Below are 13,052 nucleotides of genomic sequence, written 5' to 3'. Positions count from 1 at the left end.
AAAATATTCATCTCCACCGTCATATTTCTAAATGACAATCTCAAAAGACCACTTCTACAGTATATGACAGCATCTGATGTAGCTAAAAATGGTCGACCCAAAATGACAGGGATTTGACTCTTGGTATCATGAATGGGTTCAGTATCTAAGATGATGAAATCTACAGGAAAGATAAACTCGCCAACTTTTATCAAAACATCCTCTACTATGCCACGTGGTCGTCTGACAGGCCGATCTGCCAACTGAAGGACTACAGAAGTGGGTTTTATTTCTCCCAAACCTAATTGTAAGTACACCGAGTAAGGAAGAAGATTGACACTGGCACCTAGATCTAACAAAGCTCGTTCAATCTTATGGTTCCCTATAGTGCAAGGTAATGTAGGGCTTCCTAGATCTTTGTACTTAGGTGGGAGGTTTTGTTGGATAATAGAACTCACTTGTTGAGTCAAGAAGACCTTTTTATGCACATTCATCTTACGCTTTCTAGTACATAGGTCTTTAAGGAACTTAGCGTAAGCTGGGATCTGTTTAATTGCATCTAGTAATGGAATGTTAATATTGACTTGTTTAAATATTTCCATTATCTCGTCGAACTGAGACTTCTTCTTTCGCTCTACTAAACGTTGAGGATATGGAGCTATAGGAATGTAAGGCTCAGTAACTACAGGTGGTTCCTCAGACTCAGGAGCCTTCTCGGGCTCATCACTAGAGACTCTGGTTGGCATAAAAGAGGGTTCATGATCTCTTTCACTATCTTCGGAAACTCCTACCTTATTATCAACTACCCTACCACTTCTAAGGGTGGTTACTGCATTGGCTTGACCCATTTGTTGTTTACCTAAAGTACCTTTTGGGTTTTGCTCCGTTTGACTAGGAAAATCACCTTTTTCTCTCTGGCTTAGGGCTTCTAGCTTGGTTTCCAAACGAGTTATACCCTGGCTGGTCATTTGCATAAACTCAATTTGGGTCTTAGCTAGTTGATTTAGGGTTTCCTTCAAGGAGTCATTTTCTTGAGAAGGGTATTGGGTACTAGGTTGACCATATGGATTCCTGGGAGCATTAAACCCAGGAGGGTTCATCGAACTACTAGGCTGTCCCTGATTTTGACCCTTGGACCAGGAGAAATTGGGATGACTTCTCCAACCTGGATTATATGTGTTAGAATAAGGGTCATACTTTTGATGATTGTCTTGCCTAGAGTTTTGGTAAAGAACATAAGCTTGTTCTTTTTCAGCAGAACTAAGAAATAGGGTACATTTGTTCCCTATATGAGAAGGGTCTCCACAGACGGAGCACGGATAAGAGGTGGATTCATTTCCAACACTCATGACCTGAGTGGGATCCTCCCTGAATGCTTTAGGCTGACCAAGCTCTAGGGCTTCTATTCTTCTAGCCATGGCGGCGAGTGTAAGTTCTGACTTATCAACTCTATAGATGCCACCTTTATTTGGAGTAGGATTTGCCCTAGTAGGAGGTCCTTTAGAAGTTTCCCATTGATGGGATTTCTCAGCTAGATCTTCTAGAAAAGCCATGCAATCATCGACGGATTTATAAGTAAAACCGCCACCACAGAATGACTCTACCATGGATGTTGTGGGATAGTCTAGTCCATCATAAAGAATCTGGACTAGTCTGCTTTTTTCATAACCATGGTGTGGACATTGCAACTCAAGTTCTTTAAATCTCTCAAGATACTTATAAAGAGACTCTCCTTCTTGTTGCACAAAATTATTAAGACTTTGCCTTAAAGAAGTGGTTTTGTGCTTAGGGAAGAATTTTAGAAGGAATGAACTGCTCAATTCTTCCCATGTAGTGATGGAATGAGGTTGTAAGACATACAACCAAGATTTTGCTTTCTCTTTCAAAGAGAAAGGGAACAACCTAAGTCTCAAAATGTCATCAGGCATATTGGGGAGATTCATAGTCCCACATATTTCTTTAAAATCCCTAACATGGTGGTAGGGGTTCTCGTTCTCAACCCCACGGAAGGTCAGGAACATTTGAATAATGCTCGGCTTCAACTCGAAGTGAGTCGTGGAGTGGGGTAACTGTATGCTTGATGGTTGACACGTTCTAGTGGGATTCATGTAATCCCTGAGTGTCATAGGCTGATTTCCATCCCTGGCTTGGTTTAGATTTTCACCCATAGTGTCACTCAAAGAGAGATTCGCTAAAAAATTACTTAAATGTTTTTCTCTACTGATGAAACGACCTCTCTTATCACGATATCTATTGGGCATACATTAGAGCCCAATGACCAAGGATATTCTCAAAATTTTTTTTTTTTTTTTCGAACCAAAGAATCACTACGAAGAACCTATAGGAAAGCAAACACAATCAGGCTGACTCCACCAAGCAACCTAAACAAAATCTAGACAATAGACAGGTTTGTCCGATTCACCCTATAAATCCAAACAGCTCCTACTTCGTAACAAAGCTTGAACTATAATGTTTATGAGGGTTACTCCGTCTAAGTACTACGATCAAACAACTCCTGGAGACGACCAACGATGAAAGTTGTGATAGCCGTCCAACCTGGTAACGTTTCCTCTTCTCGAGGCGACCTTATAAAGAGTTGAATGAACTTTCTCTTTAGGAATGCCCAAATAAAAACTAAGTCCCTGAATCGTTTCAAAGATCCTATGAGCTCGAGACCTTAGGGGCTAATGTCTAAATCAGATTTTAGCTTTTTAGGTGAGGTTTAGGATCGTGAATGTTGTTACCTATGTGGGCAAGAGAACGGTGATGAAATCCGTCTCCTATCTTGTAACTGGGTTAATGCCCTTACTAGAATGATTACACTAAACAGTTCGGTCACAGCAATTAAGCACACGAATTCACACAAATACCCACTGACAGGAGATTCGTGGGTGTTTAAGAAATTTACCTCCCATTCAAGACGGGCGATGACCTTTGTAGATGACCCGCGAGTGTTCCAACCCGAGGCTTCGTTTTGGTTTTCGGTTACAATTTAATTAAGCCCTCCAATTTAAGGTCAAAACTTTAAAATAAAAAAAATAAAACTAGAAAGTTTAAAAGTCTCTCTCTCACCAAAAAATAAAAAAATAAAATAAAAAATAAAAAATAACAAAAAATGTAAATTCTTATTTTTGAGCTCCTCTCCTTGTTGCGCCTTCTCCTTTGCTCCTTAGTGTTTTTTCTACACAAAAAACGGAAAAGCAAGTAAAAGTGTCCAAAAATATAAACTTACCAAAAATAGAAATAAAATTAGATTAAATTTAAACTAAGTCCCCGGCAGCTGCGCCAAAAACTTGATGGGCCTAAAAGGTTACCCTAAAAGGTCTCCACCCGCAAGTATACGGGCGTCAAGTAATAGTTCCGGTAAGACCGGTTCGTTCCTCAGAGACTCGTCATGGACCCCTATTCTCATCCGAGCATCAACATTATCCAAACTTACCATGCTACCCTTGTCACCAAATGACCAAAATGCCCCTAACATTAATTTCTCCCGATTTTGCCTGTTTTTCACACTAAACTCCGTAAAAGACACCTGAGAAAGAAAATCAAGCAGTTCATCAGAGTAACAGCTCGATATGGACTAACTAGCTCCAATTAAGAGATTGAAATGAGGCATTTTCATGACTCATCAGTAAGCTTAGAGATAATTTAAAAAAAAGTTGTTTACATAAATTAGAAATTAGTCAAATTTTATTTTTGGCCTCTTTGATATAGCCTCACCTGAAAATTATTTCTGAATCCGCCACTGCTTTTCCCCCACCATTAATCATCATCAACATTTTCCTCTTTGGATTTATTTACTTGGATTTCTTGTAGAAACCTTTCCAATATCGGTGTGATGTGTCTGAATCCATTTAGATTGTTGGTTAGCTTTTCATTTCTCTTGTATGTATGGGACGAGTATCTTAATGTTCACCAAAAATTTACATTAAATTATTTTTATAACAAAATAGAAAAAATTATCAAAATCTGATTTAAAGAAAAAAGTGAAATAGAGAGAGATTTGGAGAAAAGAAATCAAGAATTTAAGAAGTTATCAAATGGATGGATGATCAATTGTGGTTTCTAGTATTAAAATGATGAATAATAAACTGTGGTGATGAAGAAGAAGATAGTTTTCTCTCAAAAAAAAAAAAAATGAAAAAGAAAAAGAAAAAGAAAAAGAAAAAGAAAAGAAGAAGATAGTTTTAGTTTAAAAGTTCATTTGATTCTTCATCTATGATGATTGTATTAAGTTTTCTGTGGTGATGAAGTAGAAGATGATTTTGAGATTTAATAGAAAGAGTTAATTCCTATATGGCCCCCTACTTTGTGACCAGCTTCCTTTATGGCCCCCTTTTTTTTGTAAATTCAAATATGACCCCCTATTTTCAAGTAAATGTCATTACTACCCCTTAATTCTAAATTTAAAACATTTAAAAAAAAAAGTTATTTCCACCTCACCCCTCTCTCTCTCCACCTCACCCCTCTCTCTCTCCACCTCATCTCTCTTTCCAACTCACCTCTCTCTCTCTCTCCAATTCACCTCTCTCTCTTCCCAACTCACCTCTCTCTCTCTCCAACTCACTCCTCTCTCTCTCTCCAACTCACCTTCATCTTCTCCGATTAAGGTCGCCGGCCGGAAAATTTTCCGGCCGGCGACCTTCAAACTAAAAAAAAAAAAAAATTTTTTTTTTTTTCACTCAACTCTCTCTCTCTCTCCAATCAGCACAAGGTCGCCGGCCGGAAAATTTTCCGGCCGGCGACCTTCAAATTAAAAAAAAAAAAAAATTTTTTTTTTTTTTCACTCACCTCTCTCTCTCTCCAATCAGCACTCTCATGAAGGTCGCCGGCCGGAAAATTTTCCGGCCGGCGACCTTCATACTTAAAAAAAAAAAAAAAAATTTTTTTAAACTCATCTCTCTCTCTCTAAAAATTCCGGCGAAGGGGGTTTCCCTTCGCCGGAATCTGGTCTGTTCTGTTGAAGAACAGACCTCTGTTCTGTTGAAGAACAGACCTCTGTTCTGTTGAAGAACAGATGGTCTGTTCTTCAACAGAACAGCCCTCTGTTCTGTTGAAGAACAGATGGTCTGTTCTTCAACAGAACAGCCCTCTGTTCTGTTGAAGAACAGATGGTCTGTTCTTCAACAGAACAGCCCTCTGTTCTGTTGAAGAACAGATGGTCTGTTCTTCAACAGAACAGACCTCTGTTCTGTTGAAGAACAGATGGTCTGTTCTTCAACAGAACAGACCAGATTCCGGCGAAGGGAAACCCCCTTCGCCGGAATTTTTAGAGAGAGAGAGAGATGAGTGAAATTTTTTTTTTTTTTTTTTTTTAAGTATGAAGGTCGCCGGCCGGAAAATTTTCCGGCCGGCAACCTTCATGAGAGTGCTGATTGGAGAGAGAGAGAGAGGTGAGTGAAAAAAAAAAAATTTTTTTTTTTTTTTTTTAGTTTGAAGGTCGCCGGCCGGAAAATTTTCCGGCCGGCGACCTTCATGAGAGTGCTGACTTGGAGAGAGAGGTGACGTGGAGAGAGATGAGTGGTGGAGAGGGAAGTGAGGTGGAATTTAGGTTTTTGTTTTTAATTTTATTTTGAAAATATATTAATGGGAAGGGTAGTTATGACATTTCTATGAAAATAGTGGGCCATATTTGAATTTACAGAAATTTGGGGGCCATAAAGGAAGCTGGTCACAAAGTAGGGGGCCATATAGGAATTAACTCTAATAGAAATCATCAAAAAGCTAAAGAAAAGACGATTATCTAAAAAATGGGTAAATAATTTACTTTCTCTCTCTAGATTTGGTTTTAGTATTAAAAGTGCGAATCATTAATTGTGTGTTGAAAAGATGTTTTTAAAAGACATGTTCTAGAGGCCCATGTAAAAAACAATCCTTGTGCTCTCGGTTGGCCGAATCAAGTATTGGGTGTTCCCGAGCCCCGAGCACATCTGGCCCGGGTATTTTGAGCCAGGTTTTGGACCAACGGGCTATTTTCCCTCTACCCACGGGTTAAGAATTTGCTGGGTTCCAGTTCTTTGATAATATAAACCGGGACTACAATGTGAAATCCTACGCAACAAAAAGATATTCATTGACATCAGTGGATCAACTAACACCCTAAAGATATCAACGGCTGTGATTTTAGTGTGTAGCTGGTAAAGTAAAACTTGTGGTCGAAGTAAAAGTGAAAACCCTAATAATATATAAATATCTGCTTCTCTGACAAAAAAAAGTGACCAGTTTCACTTTCTGACAGATCCGGATAATTGACGTCGTCTTCGTCGGCGTCACTATCCACCTTTGACTCGTCGTCGTCCGACGTCAACTAGTTGAAGTTCATCAATCGATCAATTTCAACAGGTAAATCTCATGAATTCTCTCTATTTCGCTCATAAAATTAACAATCAAAAATGAAATTCTCTGTTCTTCTTCTCTTTAGATCCGATTTCTCTTCTTGTTTATTTTCACCGAATCGGTTAAAATGCATGCATGAATCGGTTCATATATCCAAGAACAAGGATTATCGATCTGAAATTGAACATTTGTTTTTCTTCTCTTGCATAAATTTTGAAATTCATTTCTAGTGTTTGATTTGTTTTGATCATCTCATACTGTCATACCGATTTAATGATTCGATCAGTTTTGGGTTATATTGGGGGAATAAGCAGGTAGGGAGAAATGGTATCAAATGGAGATGGTCCGTCAAGGGGAACAGCGGCGGCAGCAGCTAGCTTACGGAGGAGGAGGACAACCAGTGGTGGTGGTGGTGGTGCTGGTGGTGGCGCAGGAGGTGGATCTATGCTTCAATTTTACACAGATGATGCACCAGGGTTGAAGATATCTCCAAATGTTGTTCTTGTTATGAGCATTGGTTTCATAGCTTTTGTTGCCATTCTTCATATCATTGGCAAGTTATACTTGAGATCTTAACAAATACTAGTATCTATCTTAATATTACCTAGTAGTAGTATTAGGTACTTACAATACAAAACATAGTAGACAGATATAATCTCTGTCACTATGTTACTTTGAAATAAAAAGACAAAAATAATAGTCTATAACAACTTTTTATGGTTTGAAGTCTAGGTTTTTTTTTCCATTTGTTTGCTTAAGATACAAGGGGACGAAGATGGAACAAGGGATAGGATTGTTCTGGCTTTTCGTAATTAGCAAGTTGGTTTTGATCGACCTCAATTACATTTTGTTGGGAACTGAGAATTACTTCCTTCTTTTCGGTACCAACTAGCTTATGAAGTTGTTATTTTTAACCAACTTAGAGCATCTCCAATGCAACACTCAACTTACAAAACTCAATTTGACACATAGGACTACTTGAGTTTTTGACAAAAAACACTCTCCAATGCAACACTCAACTAGAATCTTAATATGATGTGGCAACAATAAATATTGAGATACTCAAAAGAAAACTCAATTGTTGAGTTTTCTTTTGAGTATCTCAACATTTATTGTTGTATCTCAATTGGTCCACATCAACATGTTATATATTAAAATAAGAACCAAAAGCAAATCTAAAGTAAATGTTGAGTTTTTTTAAGTGTTGCATTGGAGATGAATTTTGAATTGAGTATCTCAATAGTGCAACTTAGGAGAGAGAAACTCAACTCATACTTGACACATTGGATTAATTGAGTTTTTGTTGAGTGTTGTATTGGAGATGCTCTTAGTTCACGGGGGACCTAACAACTACGGCTTGTCTGCCTCTACCTTTCCAAATGAGATGCTTACGAAGTTACCCTATAGTAAGCTATTGGCTCACTAACTACGTGATCAAATATGACGTGTGAAGTTGATTTTTCTTTTTCGCTATTTTTCTTTTTTGCTCTTGAAGCTGATTTTTCATTTTTGTCCTTCCCAGGCATTTACATTCTCCTTCCAGTGTTTTTAAGTTGAGAGTTGATGCTATGTCCGACTAGTCTCCCAACCGGATCCCAACCGGGTGATGTGTCCGGTCCAGATTTAGAGAGAGTGGCCGGACATATCATCATTTTTGTTTTAAGTTATTGTGTAATATTCAACTATTTTTCACTAAAAATAATATTCTACACGAATCAATGATTAATAGTTTTTCTTTGAATGACCAGTCATAACGACACGCAAACAAGACGATCACAAACCTTCCACTAATCAATAATCCCATCTTAATTTATATTTTCTGCCAACTTCTACTTGGGAGAAAATGATAAAGAAAACAATGGAATTACCAAAAAGAAAAAAAAAAGCACTATTGAGCAATACTAATATTCTGCCAACTTCTACTTGGGAGAAAATGATAAAGAAAACAATGGAATTACCAAAAAGAAAAAAAAAAAGCACTATTGAGCAATACTAATATATTATCTTTGGCCCATATGTGGTTTTACTACACGAGACCCATACATTTTATAAGAACTATTAGCTTACTTTGGAACTTCCAACATAAAAAGCTAAGAAGTTTATAACAAAATCGTTCTCAAGTATGAAAGTAGTAAAGAGGGGGTTCAACAAAAAAAAAAAAAGTAGTAAAGAGGGGATGAGGAGCTTGAAGGGAGTTTCATCATCCATGATCTCTCTTCTTTAAATTATCTAGACCACTTAGCTAGAATGGCCAGCGCTTTAGGAAAAGCTAAATAGTTTCCGGAGTGTGAAGACTTGGTCAATTTTGTTTGACAATTTTATTTAAGGGGAAAGCAAAATAGCTTCTCTACCTCACCTCTCTCTCCACCTCACTTCTCTCTCTCTCCACCTCACTTCTCTCTCTCTCCACCTCACTTCTCTCTCCCTACCATTCTCTCTCTCTCTTATCCGATTAGGTCGCCGGCGGAAAATTTTCTGGCCGGCGACCATGAAAAAAAAAAAATTTCACTCTCTCTCTCTCTCTAGAAACTCCGGCGAAGGGGTTTCCCTTCGCCGGAGTTCCGGTCTCTTCTTTATATATATTTGTTTTTTCATGGTCGCCGGCCGAAAAATTTTCCGGCCGCCGACCTAATCGGAGAAGACAGAGAGGTGAGGTGGAGAGAGAGAGAGAGAGGTGAAGTGGAGAGAGAGTGAAGTGAGGTGGAGTGTTTTTTTTTTATTTCCCCTTAAAATATATTTATTCGGAAAATTTCTAAAATTCTACATATTCTCTTTAAAATTTCACACCCCGGAAACTATTTAGTTTTCCCCAAAGCGCTGGCCTCTAGAATATATGCTTGAATATTACATTTACCACTAGTGTATTAAAACTCGAATGTCATGGAGGATGATTGAAGTTGTTTGGTGTGATTAACGGTTGCATTGGTTTTCTGTTGTATCTCTTGTTGTTGTCCTTGCAGATTTGTCAGTATGCTTAGATTGTGGCCTTCTGTGATAAGATAGGAGATGTTATGTGATTAGCTCATTGAAGCCCTAAGAAAATTGCTTTCCGTTCACTTTCTTCGCCGGTCCTTGCTTTTAGAGTCATGGTTTTGTCTGAGATAAATTGTGATTTGTGGTCATGCATGATTAATCCAATACTAATATTTGTAGATATTCTAAAAGAGGCATCTACGTTTATTTTGAAAAATGTTGTTCGGAGGGATCCATTTATTTCGATGAGGGGGTGGGCAAACATAGGGCTTACTGTTAAAACAAAACCAAACGACCTAAACTGATTGATTTAACGGTCAAACTAAACCGAGTTAAATCAGGTTTGATTGGTTTCAAAACTTATAGACATGATCCAAAGACAGAGGTCTGCATCAAGAGAGATCATCGTCCCTTTGATAAATACAGTAGATAGTTATGTTTAATGTATCATTAAAATTTTACCACAAGATTAGTCTGTTCAAAGTTTATAACTAGGTTATGATTTATAAGAACACCTTTCAAAATAGAGCTTGAAATGTGATATTCACCTGTATAATATAGACTTCAAGATTAACTTACAATTTTAAAATAATTGATGAAATTTACATCGGCCGGTTTGACTGACCGACAAAACTAGCTCAAACTGAACAAGACCTAAACTTGCTTAAGTCTTAGTCGGATGACTTCGCCCGACCATATGATAGTCTACAAGACTACAACTGAACAATGGGCACCCTTACAGAATATTCTAGAATCAACAAATACCATTCTTTCTAAAAGTGCTACTTTTCCAATCAATTTCATCTCTTAAGAACCGATGAATGACCACGATAGATGCACATCACTGCACACAGCTACGTCTCGGTATTAGAATTCTAGAGTTGAACAAACTACCAACTCTTCTTTTGTACTACATCAATGATAAGTACTGCCTTCCATACAAATCAAGATACGTGTTTGGAGCTTTATAATTTAAACAACCGTAACCACCTAAGAACATGTTGCTCGGCTGAAAAGTTGAGATGGTGAGTTAGACGGAAATCGGATGAATCTTGTTTGATTATTGAGGTAAAAGTAAGAAGAGTGCCTGGAATATCAAAGTGGGCTGTGAAAGCAACCATGGCTTGTAGGAGAGTTCTTGTCATCGTCCTGCAACAAAAAACTCGATAAAGAAAGCAAAATCTTCAGAGTTATAAACATGACGCAAAGAGAATTCAAGCTCAATGTTATTTCTCTTCTGCAAATTCAAGCAGAAAAGAAAACAAATAATCCATATTGACTACTATTACAAGTATATACCTTATTAAGTAACTCGATTATGTGTTGTTTGTACATCTCAAGAGCATATACATCATAGTTGCAATATTACTGTAAAAAACTATATCAGCCAGACGACAATAACAGGATAGCCGTCGATATGTTACCTATGAAGCTCAGTCAGAGCATTATCGAAGCGAAAAACATGAATATAAGTCACTCCCAATTCCAACCATCTCAGCTATGACGAACATGAATATATCGGCTTCTCTTTCTAGGGCCCTGCCATCAGTCCATGACTCTCTGTCTACGGAATGTACCTGTTTGTTTACAGTAGTATTACTCAATCACATTAGAAACTTATAATTGGCACAGACTAGAAAATTTTCAAATGGTCAGAGCGATAAACTTGAGGGTTTTTTTTACTGTCTCCTGGTAAGACCAAAAGATGGGAAACGCGCGGGGATTACCTCTGCCTCCTAGTACCAAGTTGGATTTGACCAACTCAATTCACTTACTATTTGGGAGAGATGGGAAACCAGGGAGTACCTTGGTACCGAGTAGCTTATCAACTGTGGCTATCTATCCTTCAGGTATTAACCGTCGTTCACATTATTTCTCTCCCAATGTTTTAGGTTCTTAAGTAATATTTAGACACCTTCAACAAAAAAAAAAGTAATATTTAGACACTAAAAACACCATTCCTACGGTACCAATGTCAACCATTCCAACATTGTTTTTCGTTCTTAGGTTATAAGATCTATATCTGCATCAAGAAATCTGCAATTTGGGTATACCTTACTAATCACACAAAAGGAGAAGACCTCTTACTTATCACCTTGTCTTACTAGTCTCATTTGAATTGACGATTTGCTGGAACTTCCAAAAACTCAAAAAAAGTATAAGACTCAAGATAAACAAATAGAAAACAAGGGACCTTTTGATCATTATCGATATTAAATTTATATGTGAGAAAGCAGTCTTGACCTTAGAATCTATCATGTCAAAACATTTAATAAAGGAAACCATCATTTATGTATGTGAACCGAAAATTATACCACGAGCAATTTGTAAGATATTGATTTTCTTTTTGAAACGACGAGTTAATATGCAAAGAACGATACAAGGACTCACAAAGTGGCAAAAATCAGGTAGAGACTACTCTATTTACTCTACACGGGCAGCATATTGTGTGTCCACACAGGAAACATCGTTTCAAAGAGACCAAGACAAAAAAGAGTGCTGATGCTATACCCGACCAATATCTCGACCGAATCCGGCTGGGGTACTTGGCCGGTTCAGATCAGTGGTTTGAACCCTAGGTTATGAGATAGAGTACACTAAATCAAGGATGATAAAATATCTAAGGCAGAATGGCAGATGAATCCCATTTCTGAGGTTTGAGATCGAGCTCATTAAATCATTGCTCTGAAAGAATAGAAAATTGCAAGTTCAGTTGAATCAAAAATCAAGAATCTGAGATACTTAATTGCAAATTTTCTTCTTTAATCTTCAAATGTATAATAATGGAAGCAAAAAGATTGTCACATATCAGATGAAATAAATTCAATACGCAAATAAAATGTCAAACGGTACCAATAAAATACACAAATTTATGACAAGAAACGGAAGACTTTAATCCCATATCGACCAGACACGAAACTGGCTATTTATTTAAGTAAACACAGATTGCAGTAACTAGCACGACCTTACTTGAACAGGATCTGTTCTATAGGATCGTACATCTGTATCCTTGATTTCTAAGGAGACAGGCACCTAAGTCTGGTCGATGAATTAGGACCGCACGATCAGAGCGTGACTAATGGTGATGATGATCGTTGAGATCATCTCTGCTGCTGTAGATGATCGTTCTCAGTTCGCCATGGGCGTCTGAGGTGGTCGTGCGGTTGTCTGACAGACTTCAATTAACCTTTTTTTAGTTCTAAGATTGGAATCCAATCACTTACAAAACGATAGGGGAGGCCGAGAAGTGCTTATAGTGTCTGACTCAACATCCACTTCAGCTTTGCTTCCGGGAGTCAGTTGTCACGGAGTAAAATATTACTAGCCTCACATATTGCCCGTGCATCACTTATGCTTCCAGACAAGCACAAGTTAGGTTTTCATCGAGTTTGCCGAGTAACCTTGACTATAGGCAAATAATATTCCTTGGAGGCGGAATCTCACAAGAGACTTTAGCTACTAAAGTACTCAAGAGAACTAGCAAGAAAGGTCAACTAGACCACACTAGTACTTTTGGTGGAAGGAACTCTTTTATCGCCTTAAGAACTCTCAGGTACAAACTCACAAACACGCTTCCCAAGTTCCTCACTTAGGAGTTTCATATGATGTCTTTTTGAATTCTGTGATCAATTTTAAAAGCTTCTACCAAAGAAAGGTATCTCAACTATGCCCATAGACCAACCCATTGCTTAGCCAAAATTTTATGAGCCTGACACAGTGCTACTCCCGGGTTGAAATGAGATAAAAAATCGAAGAACCAGAAA

The 13,052-nt window shown here is 37.8% G+C and overlaps 1 protein-coding gene and 1 non-coding gene across 3 annotated transcripts; both read left to right on the top strand.

Moving 5' to 3' along the window:
• Window positions 1–6,187: 6,187 nt before the first annotated feature.
• LOC147556725 (protein transport protein Sec61 subunit beta-like) lies at window positions 6,188–7,025 on the top strand. 2 transcript variants are annotated; one of them, XM_086657646.1, is made up of 2 exons: window positions 6,188–6,321; window positions 6,630–7,025. In XM_086657646.1, the coding sequence occupies exon 2, from the start codon at window positions 6,640–6,642 to the stop codon at window positions 6,889–6,891; it is 252 nt and encodes an 83-aa protein (XP_086513772.1). In that variant the 5' UTR covers window positions 6,188–6,321; window positions 6,630–6,639; the 3' UTR covers window positions 6,892–7,025. The 2 variants fall into 2 exon arrangements, with proteins under 2 accessions (XP_086513772.1, XP_086513773.1); XM_086657647.1 differs by having other exon boundaries at window positions 6,228–6,321; window positions 6,602–7,025.
• A 5,223-nt stretch (window positions 7,026–12,248) lies between these two features.
• Window positions 12,249–12,466, top strand: LOC147556724 (small nucleolar RNA U3). The gene has a single exon (XR_015235556.1). It is a non-coding gene; the product is annotated as a small nucleolar RNA U3 (small nucleolar RNA).
• Window positions 12,467–13,052: the final 586 nt, after the last annotated feature.

This window comes from Eschscholzia californica, unplaced genomic scaffold (genome assembly GCF_041429995.1).
Source record: "Eschscholzia californica isolate CP2 unplaced genomic scaffold, dmEscCali1.0.p SCAF_2, whole genome shotgun sequence".
In the NCBI taxonomy this organism is placed as follows: Eukaryota; Viridiplantae; Streptophyta; class Magnoliopsida; order Ranunculales; family Papaveraceae; genus Eschscholzia; species Eschscholzia californica.
Note: the sequence above shows the minus strand (reverse complement) of the source record. Positions and strands in the feature narration are given on the sequence as shown.